General features: G+C 36.8%; 1 protein-coding gene across 1 annotated transcript; it reads left to right on the forward strand.

Annotated features, from left to right (window-relative positions):
* The first annotated feature begins 10602 nt into the window (after positions 1-10602).
* LOC127872309 (uncharacterized) lies at positions 10603-12492 on the forward strand. Its single transcript, XM_052415638.1, has one exon. The coding sequence runs from the start codon at positions 10603-10605 to the stop codon at positions 12490-12492; it is 1890 nt and encodes a 629-aa protein (XP_052271598.1).
* Positions 12493-20910: the final 8418 nt, after the last annotated feature.

Raw genomic sequence — 20910 nt, forward strand, 5'->3', positions numbered from 1 at the left:
TAACCTTACAACTTAACGATTTCCGTTTATTTATTATGAATACATGCATAAAATAACACATTTAATTATACGAATTGAACTTTTTTTTACTATAACTCGCAATCATTGGATTATTTAACTATGAACACAAATAAATATAGCCATAGTCTGTGTATAACATTGCTACTTAAGGATAATATAAGAAAACTACAGAATACCGGTAGGGCCATCGTGATTACACATTAAAATCCAGAGGGCGATAATGCGATAGTACAATGGCGACGATGAGACAATATGACGACCGTGCGACAATGAGATGACGACAATGCGATAGTAAATTTGCGAGAATGCGAGAACGCGATAGTACGATGACGACACTGCGAAAGTGCGACAATACGATGGCGACAGTGGGATAGTACGATGGCGATAGTCATATCGCACTGTCGCCATCGTATTGCCGCATTGACGCCATCGTACTTTCGCATTGTCACCATCGTATTGTCGCATTGTCGCCATCGGACTATCGCGTTCTCGGATTCTCGCCCTTTGGATTTTAATGTGCAATCACGAGGGCACTCACGGTATTCCGTAGAAAACTCCATTTTTGCAACGTTGACCAGATACAACGTAACTTTGATGAGTCATTCTTAACAAGTGAGACAACTCGAACCATCTGGGAAAATTCAGTCTTACTAAGCGCTCATTCAACTTTCAGAATTACTATCCGACCAGTTATGTTGTATTTCCCATTTAAGATCAGGAACTTAAACTTCTGGGGACCGTCTTAGTTACACAAGTCTGTGTGTATTTGGGAGGTCTTTTTCGTGGTTTCGCGTTCCATTAGTGTTTTGTTTGTAATTCGTCAGATGAGGCAAAATACTGAGACGTCGTCTATAATGCTAAAGCGATCATTAGTCTGTGCAATGACGCTAAACTACTTTTTTTGCAAATAAGTTGTTACACATGCGCTAAATATAAAGCTTGTCTTTTATTTTATACACGAGTTTCTGTAAACGTTTATTAAATACTTCTCATAGTTTTGTTATTCAATTCGCACAATTCATCTGTCATAATTATATTAAATCATATTTTGGTGACTTTAAGTGTTATTTTAAACGTGTTTAAATGTAGACCGACTTGAATATTTTGTCGTATAACGAAAAACGAACGTCAGATGAACAAATACAGTGTGTCCAACCTTATAACTTATTTCAGAATGTGTTCTCCTATTTAAATGTCAGTGACTCTCTTCTGACAAAGCAGCATAATAATGGTCGTTCCTGTGATGTTATACCAATAATAAATCAAAACATATTTACGAAAGTAACACCAAATATAAAATATTCCAATCGCGAAGTTGTGTACTCGATACATAGGGAACGTGTCATGTTGTTGCACAATAATTAATATGAAAAAAATGCAACGATAACGTATAAGACTTTCAGGATCCATGCACGATAGCAAACAAATGTTGACAATCATATACACACACTTATAAACACTATTGAATTTAAAATGGAACGAACATAGGTCGCAATAATGACCGTGGTTACGTGACGTAGTCTTCCTTCTGTTTTAACGAAAATTAAAAACGACCCAATATACACAGTGAAGTTTATTTACAGGGACGGCATTTGTTTGGCGGCTGAATATAGACGTTACCAATACGTACTAATAACTTTATCGGTCTGGCAATGGTTATGTACGTTAAAATGACTGAATATAATCCGTTTGGACGATAGTGCGACTAGAATTGCTTCAGAAACTTTACGTGACACATTACCTATCCATGTCAAGCTTGATTTGGAAAACACGGTTGACAAAAAGGAAATTTAATTTCACCTTTCAAAAAATTAACCAACACAAATATTTAGTGAAATTAGAACATAATTTAAATAATAAGGTACTGTTATGTATTTGATTTTGATATGTCCAATGAGCCTGGCCAAATGGTTTCGTTTAAAACTCTTTTTTTTCACTTATTGAGCGATTTTCTATTATGAATAAACGCATATATGGACCTTTCTACTTCGTGTAAATACATATATCAGATGTTATTTAATATTCAAATAGTATCATATAGTGCAAGATGCATTTATTTCATGTGTCGACCAAATTAAAATATATATAACAATGAGTTCATATGAAATAGAATACAATAACTTAAATTTGGAAGCCGATAATGTTACAAAAGTCAAAGTAAGGAAGCAAACTTAATGGATCTCGTTTACAATGGGCTAATAAATAATGCAACATAATACACTGACAACACATAAGTAATGTTGCACGTAACGGCTTACATCGAAATATACATCCAAACACACGATTATCTTCGTTTTAATCATCTTGCACAGACACAAAACAGGCGTCAATTGTTTGATTCAAAGACATCAAAGCAAAACTTGTGTTATTGAATTTTTCGAATATCAATCAGCCCCTTAATTTGCCAAAGGAGAAAACCAGAGAACTGTTGACTACTATTCCAATAAATAACTTACAAGTTTCGTTATGCACTGTCCTATATTGCTCCACTGTGTTGCAAGGTTGCGATAGGGGCAACAGTTAATTCAATAAATATTTATGTGTATTGGTTACCACGCGCATGACATTCATCTATACCATATATTAAGATATGGAGCAGCAATGAATTGCATCCAGCCACTTAAATGAACTAATTTGTTAATGACTGACTCAGTCGACAGTACCGCTGGGCAGTTGGTATCCATCGAATTGTTGCAGTAACTTGATTTGCCTGTATTCGCCTAGCATAAAATTAATTGATGACGGTACTAAAAAGTTCTCAAGACAAATAATTATTTCACTTGGGTTTGATTAGATGATATATGTTTGAGGTGTGTTATCGGACATATAGTGGTGGTGTCCAAAGCATTTGTAATAGACTCTTTAATTCAGTTTAGATGTATCCTGCTTTATGTGTCTGAACTATTGTATACGTCACGATAACAATCTCTTGTGGTTGGGGGTAATATTATATCGATGTGTATGATATATCTTACATATTAAATGTAATTCTGATTTAGTATACAATGTAGGATGTATTAATTAATTTATTTAAATGATTTCATTTAAACAAACTATATACAGGAATAAAAGACTAGCATATGTTAATACGAATATTGTTTTGCTTTTTACGTTTCTTTAGTTAAATTGTTCCTATATTTACAGTTTTTTTTAGTGTCGCTAAAATGTTTATTTTGTTTGTTTGTTTTTGATATTCTTTCCAGCCGGTGAGAAAATCCTAGAATACAAAGAATTTACTGTATCTTTTTGTAACCCGCGATTTCGCGGTATGCAACATGCTTTCATGAAACGAAATGAAAATTGTTTAGCGGAATGAACCTTGTTTAAGAAGATCGAATAATCATATAAACCAAAGAGCGAATATGGATGCCTTTGTTATCAAGATTGCTTCAATATAGATATACATATCACATATATGACTATACATATAATTTCATCTGTTGACCAAGACGCGTCTTTAATAACACATTGCTTGTTCTCAATAGGCACAAAAGGATTTGATCTTTTGCGCAAACACCACGTTTATCAACGTTGAATAATATTTCACAATGCGAAACAATTCGACAGCACAATTTATATTAATCTCTTAAGTTTCATTTGGAAGTTATTAATGATATTATTGAAGAGCATGTTAAACTGAAACTATAATTTGCAAATTTCAATATTGCTTTTTCGATATTTTTTCATTTTATTGCGAAAAAGATTTTTTACAGTATATATATGCAGTACATTAAACACCAGAATTGAAAGAAATATAGCTGGTCGTTATTTTTAAAAGTAACGGATTAGCATTTAGTTTAAATCTATGTTTTAAGTTCGATTGCATCAAAAGCCGTAGGCTTATTGAAACGCTCTCGAGTCCGTATCCTGGGCCTAGCCTAGAACCAGTACTTGGTGTCTTTGTTGGGAAATCTTAAGAACGCTCCCTCAGTGGGGATCAAACCCATGACCTCCCGATCGCTAAGCAGGCACCTCATCCATAACACCATGGCGACCTCAATTGGCATTTACAAGAGGGATAACTAAGACGTGTGTCTTTTAATTAATTCTGTCTTTCTTTCATATTTACACTTTATGTTTTAAAACTATGAAACTCAGTTTTATACATTAAAAAATAATGAAAATCTAAAAGATTTCCACAGGTTTTTCTTTTTTTTCGAAAGACTGTGTGTATTTACCTGCTTTGTATTAAGCCCAATAAGTATATGTATGTGGACCTAGCATCATATGTTAAAATTGCAAAATACAAACACCGACACATTTGAAGAATGCTTTTGAAATGCGGTATGTGTAAAAATTTATTTAAACAAGATAAATGATATGAGGAAAGGAAATCAAATAAATAGATGTACCAAAGTCACAAATCCCTAAATATAGGCAATCCGAAGGGCATGGTTTTCATAATTTGCTTGGTGGCTGCTGCACTGTCATGGTTTAAGAACTTATTCATTATTCTGCTTTATTCGCCAGCCAGCCATTAAAAAATCCTGAGCAAGTTTATGATGATGGTTCTGGCAATTAAACGTTATATGATGACTAATTATTAGCTTCTACAGTGAATTGCTCTGATATGGAATTACATTTTATCAGACACTGGGGTCTTAGTAAGTGAATGGGAAATACTTAATGTCATTTGATGCCACGTGCTTTTGGCGCAACCGCTTTGAATGCAAGTTAAAAGAATCGAATGTTTTGTTTTGTTGTTACGTTTTTATTCTGAAAACATACAGTTTATTGTCATACAGACAAACATACCAGTTACTTCTTTGTGTTAACAAACAAAGCAAAAAAATACGACCGAACATACGTCATATAATATCTTTTCAGTCAGGTGAAATTTTCTTTCCGCATATTCTTCTAAAATCATAACACAAATTCCATAAAAATTCATTCCTCAAATTCATAGATCGGGTGATAAATATCTGTTCGTCCATGAACGACATCGTACTAAATTTGCACTGTATACAAAAAATATGTCATTCATTACACCAATTGTTATAATTTTTTGTGCTGAACAAAATCGATGTTTAATATAGATAGTGATCTTGAGATGTCTTTTTATTTGTCGTTTGATCTGTTCATTCGTTTGGGAATGAGTTTGTTCTTCACAAATGACGTGTCAATAAATATCTTTAACAAAATGTATGCTCAAATGCTGTTATCTTTGATGACTGTAGCATTATGTTTTCTAAGTAAAATTCTCATCTGTAAAATTATAAGATTATCATCGAACTAAAATGGAAATAGCCTTTTTCCAATGTAATTTCGAAACTTCATTTTTTATTTATTATGACCATGGAATGTCAATACAGTGTTTGTTGTAACATCAAAAGGCATCGAAGCTTGGACTCCGTGTAACGCCTCAGTAAACGTTTTCTTGCTTAATGAAATATTAATTTGAAACATTCCATTTTTTTTTACAAATATGCAAGCATACATAAAATGGTTCGAAAATGACAGGATCTCTGAAAGTTACTTTACGTTCTAAAATATTTCAGCAACAAAACGTTTATATAATCATAGTGAAATGTGAACAACACCCAAAACACCTTTGTAAAGCATAAAATAAAAGGCCGGCCCTTTTTTACTTTGTTTATTTTTCACAATTAAATACTTTTTCCATGAACGATACCGTTTTGAAACACATTGGAAGTCATTACCAAATGCCATCGCTAAGACAATGTTTTGATTCCAACATTATGTTTAAATATGTTGTGTGAAGAACGCAATTTCTGACTCCGATTGATGCTTGAATTTAAGAAACCACGACGTAAGTCTACTTGCTTTGAATGAGTAACAGCTTAGTATTATGATACTCTTAATGTTGACGTGTGTAACAACTACCTTGTATTGTGAATAAACGTTTTACTTAGAAAGCGTAAACTTCCGTTTCACCAAACCTTACAGCCGGGACAACGGTATATATTCCGTGGGTTCCGTGGGTTCCGTGGGTTCGGAACATTTAGCCGGATGTTCTGTTCATATCAGATTGGTATCCTGGTGGAATTTTATTTAATACACGTTTGTATGTGGGGTTTTATTTTTTATGATATTCATTAAGAATTTTTTTGACAAGACGTTAAGACATATCCTTGTCTCAAGAGTATTTTAATCATACCAGATGGGTATTTAAAACAATTCATTTAATAGAAAATCACGAGTATATGCAGATCAACTAACTAGATGTGAAGACCAGTGGTTCTTGCTTGTAAGATCTTTAAATGTAAATGTATATTTATAAATTCATAATAGTTTATTATATTTCAATGGTTTTTGTAATGCATATTTTTCTTTTTTCACTGGTTTCCATTTATACCCTGCTATCCCCATTTATCTTAATCAACTGATTTCGATTGATGTGTTTTTCATCCCAGTTATAGCAAACCTGTTCTTCAACTAGTTTCATTACATGTTATAGCATAATTGCTCTTGTAGCGCAGACAACAGACGATAAATGCAGCAAATTAAATAATAATGCGTTTTGGTTAAAACACTTCGTTTAGGAACGGAAAGTGTCGATCGAAAGCATAACTTTTTTTAGAGATTCGAAGTTTTATAAATACTCAGGATTTAGTAAAAATTGTTACTGGAGTTTATTCCCCGCCTTCGCACTTAATGCTTTGCTTGAAGAAAATGCAATGTATTACATATACCGACTGTTTTTAAATGTTTTGATTTGTCACTCTTTTAACTTCCCTATTAAGCCTTACTGACATGAATTCTTGGCTCGCTACAAGATGTGAAACAACCCCTATAAGAATCTCAATTATTCACTTACAAAATTAAACATCGATTTTCAATTCTGCGTGTGCTGCATACGTTTTGTGGTTTTATTGTGCGGCGTAGTTTGTGTGCATTCTAATTGAGAAGTTGTGTCCCTTAGTAATAACATTGTAATTTATAAACACAGTTTTTCCCGGGTTGTTAAAGTCAACGAAATTTGTTCAAAGTGCTTCTCCCTCACGATGTAAGTGCATTTTACAATATGTGTATTGTTGTGGCATTGATTTCGTACATTTTCTATGCTGTTATTTTGGAAATTGATTCACAACAGGTCAGTTCCATTTGTTCGTTTGCTAAAAGTACGGAAGGCCATATGGGTCACTTAAAACGTTATGCGAATTACATGTGTCTTATTTTCACGATGATAATGATGTTATGGTGAAACATTAAGTACATCTTATGATATATTCAGGTCATTGAATGTCTTTTTTATTTCTGTTGTAGCTTTTTACCCTTTATGACGTGGAAATACACTACCAAAGCGACTTGCGTGTGTTGTTTTTGTCAACGGGTTAATCTGTCTGCATTGCGGCAGAACAGTGAAAAGATCGTTGAAGCAAGCAAGTTCATACGACACCATGAGTACTGGAGAAACAGAACAAATAGAGACATTGAAACAAGAAGCTTTAGAAAAACTAACAGTTGGTTCAAATGCCTCAGGAAAATCCAGTCGAACAAGTGATAGTAGTTCTGTGGCCCAGAGGAAAAGTGCACAACGAGTGAAACTTCAATATATAAAGAAACAAGCGGAAATATTGATGAAGCAGGCAGAACTTGAAGCCAATATGATAGTGTTACAACAAGAAGGTAGCCACTGCTGAGGCAGAGGCAGAGGCACTTGCAAATCTGAGTCACTTGGGGCTTCATTTTGAAGTTGATGATCAAAAAGAACCAGATCGGACAGAGATGTACGTCAACGAACAAGCAAGATCTGTAATAAACTCTGGTTCATGTACGCCGATGCCTCGTCCTCCCTGTGCGCCCACAACACCAAGACAATATCACAATACTGGTGAACATGAAAAAGACAAAGTTGTTACATCATTGACTCAGTTCTTACTACGAAAGGATTTGATATTATCCAGACTTACAAACTTTAGTGATTCGCCGGAACATTTCGCCACCTGGAAAGCAAGTTTTGTAAGTGTTTCGAATGAACTTAAACTAAGCTCTTTTGAGGAAATGGACTTGTTAGTGAAGTTTTTAGGCCCCATATTATCAGGCTATGCAAGTTCGATTAGGGCATAAAACATCAATAACCCTGGAAGAGGAGTCATTAAGATATGGGAACGACTTGAAAACAGATTCGGGCAACCGGAGATGGTTGAAAGTGCACTGAAAATACGTCTCCAACGTTTTCCAAAGTTGACTGATAGTGACCATCGGAAGCTCTACAAGCTTAGCGATCTGCTGTCTGAAATCGAGTCGCTGAAAGATAATCTAAAGTATGCAACTCTTCTGTCATACTTCGACACATCAGCAGGCGTGATACCGATCGTAAGGAAACTTCCTGGATCAATCCAGGGGAAATGGACATCTCGTGCATCAAGATATAAACAGGACATACATGTGGCATTCCCCCCATTTAGCTTCTTCGTGAGCTTCATTGACGAAATGAGTAAGATGTTTAATGATCCAGGATTTGTCTACGATGAGCCGACGTTTAGAAAACATCCTAACTCGGTCGATCACCCGGTCAAAGTGTCTGTGAAGAAAAGTAAAGTGTTTGCCCAGAGTAAAGGTTGCAATCCCGAAATGGTGTGTCCTTTTCATAATTCATCGAAACACCCTTTAAGCAAGTGCAAGGCATTTACGTCAGCTTCTTTGGAAGCAAGAAGACAATTGTTGAAGGACAACAATATCTGTTTCAAGTGTTGTAAGAGCACCTCACACATCGCTCGTCTTTGTATAGAACATATCGAGTGAACGTATTGCGGTAGCAGCAGACATGCTTCGCCAATGCATGTTGATACGTACCACGACCTGAGTGAGACCTCCCCATGGCGGGGAGCAGGCCAAAGCCGAAGAAGTGTCAGCTAGATGCACAAAGTTATGTGGATATGGATTCACAGGAAGATCATGTTCTAAGACATTACTAGTAAGGGTGTTACCATCAAATCATCCAGAACAAGCGGTTAATGTGTATGCCACAATCGACGATCAAAGTAACCGGACATTAGTGAAAGGCGGTCTATTAGATACATTTAGAGACTGCAGTGATTCAGTGCCATACACCTTGGCGTCGTGTTCCGGGAGTGTACATTCGTCTGGCAGACGCGCGAAAGGATACACAGTTCAGTCATGGGACAAAACGTATACTTTGGCACTACCAACTATGATAGAGTGCGAAGAAATGCCAAACGAAAGATCCGAAATTGTGACTCTTGAAGTGGCAAAGTGTTACCCACACTTGAAAAGGATAGCCGAACACATACCCGTGTTGGATGACGAAGCGAATATCCAACTCCTTATTGTTCGTGATCTCATTGAGGCGCATCAGATTCAAGACCAAATTGTAGGACCGCCGGACACCCCAATGGCTCAGAAATTGAAGCTTGGTTGGGCTATTGTTGGGGAGGTTTGCCTTGGCAGGGTCCACAAACCTACCATGCTAAATGTGAAGAAAAATCATGTGCTTACAGAGGTCGGTCAACCATATTTGAGCCGTGTAGAAACAATTTTAAGATATGTGACACGAAGAATGGCGTGGATGATGAGATCTTTAAGAGAACTAAGGATGATAAAAAGATCGGATTTTCGGTGGAAGATAGAAAGTTTGTTCAACTGATGGACAGTGGATTCGAAAAAGCTCCTAATGGACATTGGGTAGCACCTTTACCTTTTCGTAATCCAAGACCCGAGTTGCCAAACAACCGAGACATAGCAATGAAACGCGCCCAGTCTCTCCATCGTTCCCTTGGTACCGATCCTACGAAGAAGGATCATATGATCACGTTCATGGGGAAGATCCTTGACAGCGGTGTTGCCGAAAAAGCCCCTACTCTCGCTGAAACTTCAGAGTGTTGGTACTTGCCACTCTTCGGAGTGTACCATCCGAAAAAACCAGATCAGATTAGGGGAGTTTTCGACATGTCAGCGCCTTATAAGGGTTTATCCCTCAACGACGTTCTTTTGTCAGGTCCAGATTTAGTGAACAGTCTGTTGGGTATATTGATGCGCTTCCGAAGGAATGCATATGCGATCACTGCTGACATAGAACAAATGTTCTACCAGTTTCTCGTGAAACCAGAACACAGAGACTACCTAAGGTTCTTCTGGTATGAAGATAACGAACCAGAACGTCCTATTATTGAATACCGCATGTGCGTACACGTCTTCGGAAATAAACCGTCGCCCGCAGTAGCGACGTATTGACTAAGAAAGACAGTAGAGAAATACGATGGATCTTCTGAGGTCAAGCAGTTCGTGTGCAGAGATTTCTATGTCGACGACGGATTTACGTCTCTGCCCACTGCTAACGCAGCAATTGATCTGTTGCGAAGAACACAGAAGGTCTAACAAGAAGAAGGAAAGCTTCACCTGCACAAAATAGCTTCTAACAGCAAAGAAGTCATGGAAGTTTTCAAGCCAGAAGACCTTGGAAAATAGTTCAAAGCACTTGATCTCGAGACTGACACCCTACCAATCACAAGAAGTTTGGGACTAGGGTTGAATCTTCAAACTGACTCATTTGTGTTTGACGTAACAGAACTTGACAAACCGTTCACTCATGGAGGATTGTTATCAACGGTCAATAGCATTTATGACCCTCTGGGTTTCTTGGTTCCTTTCACCATCATGGGTAAGATATTGCTCCGTGAGACCACGACCAATGTGACTGATTGGGATTCGCCATTGTCACCAGACCATAAGGAAGCCTGGCAACAATGGGCACAGTCACTGACGTCGTTCAGAAACATTCAAGTACCACGTTTGTACCTGGATAGATCCCTTGACCTTTCAGAAGATATCGAATTACATATCTTCAGCGATGCGTCAGAAAAGGCCATTTCAGCTGTGACCTACCTCTGTGACAAAACAACGGATGGCTGTTCGCGGTTTGCCTTTGTTCTTGGAAAGGCAAAGCTTGCGCCTACATTGGGACACACCATACCTCGGCTGGAACTCTGTGGAGCGGTCCTTGCGGTTGAGTTATGGGAATTAGTGACAGAAAACTTGGATGTAAAGCCATCTGTTGTAAAGTTCTATACCGACAGCAAGGTAACCTTGGGCTACATAGCGAATGACACTCGACGCTTTTACACCTACGTAGCGAACCGAGTAGAACGTATTCGCAGTTGCACAAATCCCGCGCAATGGAACTACGTACCAACTCACCTCAATCTTGCTGACAGTGCTACGCGCTACGCACTTGCAGATATTGAGGCGCGACTAGATGTCTGGCTTCACGCTTCACCAGAAGTAGAAGAGATGTGTATGCGAGGCGTTGAACCGAAGATGTTTCCTATGGTAGACCCGGACTTCGACAAGGAGGTTAGATGTGAAGTCCATGTGAAGGCTACTATCATTTCGGGGTTGGACACTAAGCGCTATGAAAGGTTTTCGAGTTGGAGTGTGTTTGTGAAACGTAACTCATTCCTTACACACATTGCAAAGAGCTTCAAAAGAGAAGGCTCATGCTATGGCTGGCATTATTGCGAGTCCTACAAGACAATTGACCGCCATCGTGAGTCGGAAATGATCTTACTGAAACAAGTACAACATGAAAGCTTTGAACGGGAAATCAAATGTCATCAACGACAAACGCCTTTGCCTACAGATAGCACGATACTTACCCTGTCACCTTTCATAGATGATTACGGTCTTCTGAGGGTTGGTGGTCGGCTGAACAAGGCCACTAAACTTCTCAGTGTGTCTGAAACCAACCCAATTATTGTACCTAAAGGTCACATCGCGATATTGCTTGTACGTGACTTTCACGAGAAAGTGAAGCACCAGGGTAGACTGATCACAGAAGGTGCCCTTCGAGGAAATGGTTATTGGATAATGGGGAGCAAACGAACTGTCTCCGCAGTCATTCATGGTTGTGTGAAGTGTAGAAGACTTCGAGGACCGATGCTACACCAACAAATGGCTGACTTACCACTTGATCGAGTAACCCCAGGCCCACCCTTTTCAGAGGTTGGCGTGGATACATTTGGGCCTTGGGAGATTGTCACCAGGAAGACACGCGGTGGTGCTGCCAACAGCAAGAGATGGGCTATCCTCTTCACATGCCTTACCACCCGGGCTGTGCACATCGAGGTAGTAGAAGAGATCAGTAGCTCAGCGTTTATCAATGCGCTACGCCGCTTTGTCTCGATCCGTGGACCTGTTAAGGTGTATCGCTCTGACAGAGGCACCGACTTTGTTGGCGCAGCGGACGAATTGAAAATTGAGACGATCAATGTTGAGGATCCTATCATGAAGAAACACTTGTACGACAGTGTGTCAACATGGATCTTCAACGCCCCGCACTCTTCTCACATGGGAGGGGTTTGGGAACGTATGATTGGAATCACGCGAAGGATTTTGGATGCGATGTTCCTGGAAGAGAAAAAGGGTTTGACACACGATGTCTTAACGACATTTTGGCTGAAGCATGCGCAATCATCAACTCCAGGCCAATCACGACTGTGTCCACCGATCCTAATGATCCTACTATTCTCACACCGGCCTCGCTCTTGACTTGGAAGCAGGACAACGAGACAGTAAACTTTGATAGCTTCAATTTGAAGGACATGTACAGAGCGTCATGGAAACATGTTCAATGCCTATCTGACATTTTCTGGAAACGTTTGCGCGAGGGTTATCTCCAGAATATGCAGACTCGTCGTAAGTGGCACAAACATCAACCGAACTTAAAGGAAGGTGACGTCGTCCTGATGAAGAACCAACAGTCCCATAGGAACAATTGGCCTCTTGCAGTTATCGTGAATGCGATTAAAAGTGAAGATGGACTTGCTCGCAAAGCAGAAGTTCGCGCTTGTATTGACGATAAGATTGTGACCTATACTCGTCCCATTTGTGAATTAGTTCTACTTGTGGAATAGTTCAGTTGATACACACGTTTTGTATTACATAACGTGAATAGAAGTTTGAACCAACGTAACTGTTTTGCCCAATATGACATTATTTGTGCCCATTTCATACAAAGTGCCTTTTCGTATATCGTTGTTATTGGCTGGATGTTCATGTTTTGTTTGAATGTATTTTTGTAATGCTGTTTGTAATCATTTTTAAACATTCCTGCAATGTTTGAACTTGATTTGATTTGCTATACTATTTTGTAGTAAGTAAATAGTGATGTCAGGTAGACATCAGACGGGGAGTGTGCTGCATACGTTTTGTGGTTTTATTGTGCGGCGTAGTTTGTGTGCATTCTAATTGAGAAGTTGTGTCCCTTAGTAGTAATATTGTCATTATAAACACAGTTTTTCCCGGGTTGTTAAAGTCAACGAAACTTGTTCAAACTGCTTCTCACTCACGATGTAAGTGCATTTTACAATATGTGTATTGTTGTGGCATTGATTTCGTTCATTTTCTATGCTGTAATTTTGGAAATTGATTCACAATAGGCCAGTTCCATTTGTTCGTTTGCTAAAACTACGGAAGGCCATATGGGTCACTTAAAACGTTATGCGAATTACATGTGTCTTATTTTTACGATGATAATGATGTTATGGTGAAACATTAAGTACATCTTATGATATATTCAGGTCGTTGAATGTCTTTTTTATTTCTGTTACCCTTTATGACGTGGAAATACACTAACAAAGCGACTTGCGTGTGTTGTTTTTGTCAACGGGTTAATCTGTCTGCATTGCGGCAGAACACTGCGCTTTGCATAATATACAAAAGAATAACACTTACCTTGCTTACAGGCAAGTTAAATCCAAATAATATTATTAGCACCAAGCTAACATCGGTATTTACATGTATTGAAGTCTTGTTTGTTGCTACAAAGATGCCATGGCCATTTTTGATAAAAGGGGAGTAATAAGTCAGCTCATTGAAATTAAAAGGTCAATATCAACTGTTTGGTTCATAGACAAGTCTATCTATGGTCAGTCTATGCCGATTATTATATCACTTAAATACAGTACCGGTAAAATAACAGAAAACATCAGGCAATTTCATCCAAATTAAGCGCAAGTTTATCTACGTCATTTCAAATGTTTTTTTTTCAATATGACACTTGCCGAATTAGCACCAAAAGTCTCAGAACACACCACATATTATTATCAAGGCTGGAATAATATTGATGTGCACACCAAACATTGTCGCCACATATTCCACGAGACCGGCAGGAAGTTTTTTTAGAAGTACGTGTGACCCCGAGACCGACGCGACATTTGTTAAGAGAAAAATACCTGTGATACCAAACGACTTACACGTTATTTGGTCACACATGCCAGTCAGACACACATGATGCTTGCGCCGTCGACCTGTGATTGTAAACCAATTGACCATCGCTTTGTTAAGGCGGTGTTATGTAAGCCCCAACGGCCAATTGAGGTCCGTAAAAAACGAGATAAATGTAATACAAAAGAAATACGGAAAGTATAGCAGTTGGTTTTTGGACCATGTAACATATCTATATTTGTTTCGCCCAAACGGCGTGATATTAATGTGTACACATTATTCACGTATCAATTGACAGTGGGCTAGGGCCTTCGTTGATGTTTGTATGAAAATGGTATGGATGTCGTCATGCTTCAACATAATAATCAGCCCATTGCCAACCCATGTGATCGTTTACATTCACGGGTTATTCAGTTTATCACTGTTTTTATACTAATTTCTAAATTTGATAAGTAATTATCCAACATTTACCGTCGGCAGTTTAAATGTTTTTCTTATATGCGATCATATATTGTTAAAATCGTTAACCGTTGCAACGTACCTGACGTACGCTGGAACAATGTTTGATGTCGTTCCTCCCTCCATCACAGTCTACGGTTTTGCAGACGACCACACCGCAAACAAACGATTCAAACCTACATCTTCTTTTGTTGAAAGAACTGCCATTCAAGAACTTGAAAGTTGTGCACTCGTTATTAACAACTGGATGAACGAGAATAAACTGAAAATGAACGCATCAAAAACTGAATTCATCATGTTCGACAATTAAATTAATGTCAATCTAAAGAAATAGATATTGCTGGTGACACTGTTAAAGCAGAAAAATGCATACGATATTTGGGTGCATATTTAGACGAAACACATCAAAATTAAGTGCCGTACAGCCATGTACAACTACCTTAAAATCAAAAACATAAGGAAATACTTAACAAAAGAAGCAACAGAAATACTCGTTTTGTCTTTGGTAATATCCCATCTGGATTATTGTAATCTCATCTTGTATGGAACAGCTCAATGCGAAATAAACAAAATGCAACGTATCCAAAACATGTGTGCCAAATTGGTACTCGGCCGATAGAAATATGACAGTTCAAAAGATGCCTTGTATGAACAACACCGGCTACCAGTAAAGGCTAATATAACATTCAAATTACTGAACTTCGTGTATAATTGTTCTGTTGGTAACGCGCCAAAATACCTTACAGAACTTTAAAAAGAAAAAGTACCAGCACGTAACCTACGATCTACCGTCTCGTATGACGGATGTTATGATGTGAAACGAACAAAGAGAAAAACTTTCATGGACAGGAGTTTCGGAGTTGTTGGTCCGAAACTGTGGAATGACCTTCCATCAAGCATCCGGACTTCCGCATCAATAAACATTTTCAAAAGATATTTGAAAACATTCCTCTTCAGAGACTTTTACAACCTATTTTAATTTGAATACCTGTGATTAAAAAATAATAATCGAGACTCAGTTGTACGGGCTTATTTGTCACTAGGACTCATAGGACCAAGCATTTAAAGAATTGTGCGGGCTTCTTTGCTCGAAAAGGATATTTATTGTAAAAGTGACTGGTAACCAAGAATCATTAGGGCTTCTTTGCTCAATGATTGAATTACATCAACCAGCTGTCTTTTAGTCATGCTTAGGCCTTCTAGCTGTGTCTTATAGTCACACTGTAATTTTAACCTTCAAGTTGTGTCTTGTAGTCACACTTGGTCAGTCTATTTGTGACTTGTAGTCACGATAGTTCAAATAAGGTTAAACCCAAAAGAAGTGTCCTTAAGTATGACAGGTGACCGGTAGCTGTGGGATCCGACAGCCAGTGTGCAGAAATATCCTTTTACGTATCCTTTTAGTAAATGAAAAACAGTGTCTTTATGTTGATAAATATTTGCTCATATTATCATTATAATTATTGTCTTTTCTTAAGTTGCTTACATAATTCTTATTTATATCACACATTTTAAGATCATTAATCCTTTAATTAATGCTGCATAATATTATCAATACCTCTTATTTTTTATCAATTTTATGTACATATATATGTTTTGTACAACGCCATTGAATATAATTATATAAATAGGCGTTTCATCAAATTAGCAAGTTTCAAGTTTTCAAGTTAACGAATTACTGATTTTATTATTGCAAGTTTTAAATGAATCCGAGAGCTTGTTACACAAAGCCAACTGTAACAAGATACGTATTGCGTATTATCAAGTGTGTTTGTTAACAGTCAATCACTGACTAACCAATACACCAATTGATGTGTTATTAAACATAATAACTGGCTAAGGTGTTTCTACAGTTGTTATTCAATCTAAGTTCTAAAGCTATAAACAACTATTTAACAAATAGTGCTTTCAAACAATACCAAGTCTGTGTATGCATAAGTAAAAGAAGTCTTCTTGGTAATGAAGCGATCACTAGTCTTCGCGTTGACGCTCATCTGTTTTTCTCAACCGCGCAATATAGTATATGTCTTTTAGTCCATAGATTAGAATCTGAGAATTTTCGTTCGAGGCTCCTCATTCACAATGTTTACATACATTGGAGACGAATTTCATAAAATGCAGCAAAAACTAATTAGCGCCCCGAGCCGATTGTGACGAAGATAGTTCGTACATATGTTGTGTGTTGTATGAATCGATATCGTTGCAGGAAATTAAAATGATCCATAAAACTGAATTTTTTTATTCACATCGTACATGCATGATGCACATGCTGGCGAATTCGACTGTACATACATTTTCGATTTCAGAATTAAATATCTGGCTTATTTAGCATTTTGCGACACATGTTCTTCTTAACTTTTATTTTAATTTATATTGAAATATATGTATAATAAGTTTTTAACACATTTTATATAAATTCATAAATATTTGACAAAATCGTGTACCCTCACTTTAACCGCATGGATTAAGCCTGTTTTTTCCAGGGCGCGGTCAACATACACGTGCTCGTTAAGAACCCAATAACACAATTGCAAAAACTTCCAATCGTTAAGTCTGTCTGCCAGTGTGCATCAACTTCCAAGATGAGCCGAACATGGCAGCTAAGTGTATACGCAACAACCAAATTGGCGGTATTATCATCGTGTCAATAGATGTGCGAGTCGAACTATATAATGGTATTCAATTTGATTCGAGATATAATGTTGTCAAAATTAAAATAAGCTATGAAAACTTATATTCAAATAATTATCAAAGAATCGTTATATTAATGGCTATTGGGGCATTGTTTTGAACATTACATGTTTCAAATAGTTTAGCTTATTCACTTAAAAAACTTTTAACATTGACCCAGATGTGGCGAGCGAAAAACAACGCTATAATTTAAGTCGACAAATGGAACATAAATATTCTGGAGATAAACATTCTGGAGATTATTCTATAAACCTGATTCAGCGAGAGCACATGTATAGCAACAAACGAAGTCGTGCTAAATAACTAGGCATAAAATAAATAGTAAATGGTATTGGTCTCCAAATAGACCTCTAGTTTCAGCATAATGCTGCATTAATAGATTCTCTGTGATAAAAATACACGTTTTGGTCTTGAACGTTAAACATGTATACTTTCAAAAATTAACAAAACCATCTCAAATGTGATATGTATTATAAAAAAATCAAACAATAAAATTCAAATATATTCATATTATGTATTAAATATACATGTTCAGTATATCAAAATACGTTTACGTACATGTGAAAACAGTGAATATTAACAATATCAACCCAATTGACATACAATCAAATCGATCTTGTGTAAACATTTACAAAAATCAACTAAATATTGCATTCAGCATAAAATTCTGGTCACACCAATGAATGTGAAGAATTATTTCATTTATGATCCGAATTCTTTATCATCCTGATTGAAAACCGGTTGGCATCAAATGCGCGAGTCAGACCCGTACTATTGTTCTTGGTCTGTCTTTATCCTTAGGTATCAAACATGCGCGTGACCTGTATGTAAAATGTTACCGCTGATCATACTATACTGGCTGTTATCGCTACAATGCTGACCGGGGCATAAAAAAATATTTGTTGCAAGTAGGGCAGTAAATATTTACATTAGGTAGTAGCTTTTATTCCGTACATGAGCTTGAGAGATCATTTGAATAGCTGCTACTTTTAATTTTCGTCTGGATTCTCTATTTACATTAGATAGTGTATCACTTGCCTAAAGAACGACCACCGTTCGTGAGTTTTGTTATTCCCGTACCTGTTTAAGGCTGTCAATCTCGACTTTGTAATGTTATGCTTCAATTTGTTAAGGAAAACATCACGTGTTGCGAAAGCTATTAATTAAATCACATACGCTATGATACACTATGTATATGTGAATGTTTTGTTTTGCTTTTGGGCTAGCATCGTAAAATATTTTCTCCGTAATGTGAGAACATTTACATATTTTCAATCGCGCAAACGCTCATAAATAGTGTATTTCTCGATTTACGGAGAAATCCTTTCGTTGTAGTATCCCAAAAGAACAGAAATATACACTAGGCCTATATTTGTTATTTTAACACTTAAAAGCTGGAAACGACAGTTAAGGCTGTTTTCCTATGAAATCCATTATGAAAGAGTATACAAGTGATGGATGGTCTAGTAAATAGAATTACGCTTGATAGTGGGCATCTAGCGAATTATCGTTGTATTGATATTCCTGTATTCATATAACGTAATTTTGATTGATAAAGGTTATATTAGGCACACTCCCATAATTTGTGTACTTGGGCAAGATGATTGTTGTCGATGGCTTGCTTTGGGATAAATAATAGTGGCGATACAATAATTTTGGTGCTTCAGTTACATTTTTCTTAGTATATGTCTCCGAATTAAAGGATCCAGTACGTTGGATGCCCTTGTGCTCTCGATTCAAATTGCATATTGAACTGCTTATATTTTACAATAAATATTGCCCTATTGACATTGTCGTACAAGGTGATTATTTTTATATTAGAATATGAGATCTTAATAAAACTGACTTCGCCTCAAAATGCCCATATTTATAAAAAAAATCTTTTAGAAACAATCTAGGAACAGCTTTTTGCGCTACCAGACCAAAGCCATTCAATTACATCAATTGTTATACTTATCTTTATACAGCTGCGTGATTGATGAGTCTTAACAGCAATATTAATTATGTGTTGTATAGTTGAATTGCACAGCATTCATAACTCTTGTTATTGCTCTTTCAACTTTATTATAATGGATTTAATGAGCTGGCCATACAATGTCTTCGTGCAAGCGTGTAAGCGTATAATAGCGTTACATCTTTTATTTGCCCCCAGCCACGTATCGTTCGCCCAATATCACATTTTGGTTTCCACTTACCTATTTTGTCGTTTACCCATGTCATCATTATGGCTGCTCCTTTCCACCCATACCACCTTACGGTAGCCAATTTCCACAAATTGAATGCCCCTTGCACCTTATCGGTATTATTGTAGTCTTTGCCATAGTGTTGGTTGATTCTTGCCATCTCTTAGCAATTTTTGGTTGACCTTTAGTTTTAACATATTTATTCAAACGAGAATGCATATACATATATACGAAACATACAACAATTGTTTACAAACAAGTTTGATTAGGATAAGAACGGAAGACTACGTCTTATAGAGTTCTTCTCCATAATGCTTATTTTAGTTGCATGTTTTAAAGTGATAGTATGGTTTTAAAGTGATATTATGGGCATTTTTCACTGTTGAATTGAGCTGAAAAGAATTAACATGTCAAAAGAGTTAGTTAAAATGTGGTTACTGACCAATTTTCGGCAACTCATCTTGCTACCAGTTGTTTATAAAAATATATTTTATATTCGATATATTACGTGACTCACCCAGTCCTCTAAGCCGAAATGATCCGTAAAATAAAAGTGTGTCTTTGTGTCGTTTGAACGAATCTGCACTAAAACTAAATTTAGGTTCACATCGTACATGCATGATCAGTCGTCAAACGAAAGAACGGTCGATATTCAAATGCATTATTTTTCTCTTTCCGGGATATTGTTTTAGTATGTTGATGCTGCATTAACAAATATAAGTGTATATGAACTGAAAACACCAAAAATAAACAACGTTCGCGATAGACACCTATAAACTGTTAGATGCCCATAATATCACTTTAAGCGAACATAATTGGTTAACTAATAAGTCGAATAAAATTGGATAAGTGCGATAAGAGGAAAAAAAGTAGTAGAGTAGATAAAGAGAAGACTTAGTCAAAGAAAAGGACTTATAGAGACGTTCTGAGGCAAAACTATGTTTCCAATCGTTTGCTATTGATAATATATGTGTTTACTGCATCAGCAATATTGGTATTAGTTTGATAGTTTTTCCTACCTTTAGACATTTAATTGCATCTATGACTTCTTCTTGAGTGATATCAATTGAATTTAAGATGTTATTGTAAGCGGTATGATGAGTATTAAGATCATGATTTGTAACATCGATTAAGGATTGATTTGCAAAATGTTTATTAATGATTTCAGCTGTGCATGTTTCATTTGTCTCAAATGTGTCTGAATGTTCATCGTATAGGGGTGGAATCGGTTTATTTGTGTTTGTAAACATAAAAGTGCGTAATGTTTTTCACCAGTCCTTAGCGCCGAGCTCAGGCGACTTAAGTTTATGCGCAATGTTCTTAAAGTATTCCAATTTAGAATTTCCTAAGAATAAGATAACTTCATTTCTCGCACGACGAAAATTTGACCAGTGCAGTTCGGTGTTAA

Source organism: Dreissena polymorpha, chromosome 3 (assembly GCF_020536995.1).
Source record: "Dreissena polymorpha isolate Duluth1 chromosome 3, UMN_Dpol_1.0, whole genome shotgun sequence".
In the NCBI taxonomy this organism is placed as follows: Eukaryota; Metazoa; Mollusca; class Bivalvia; order Myida; family Dreissenidae; genus Dreissena; species Dreissena polymorpha.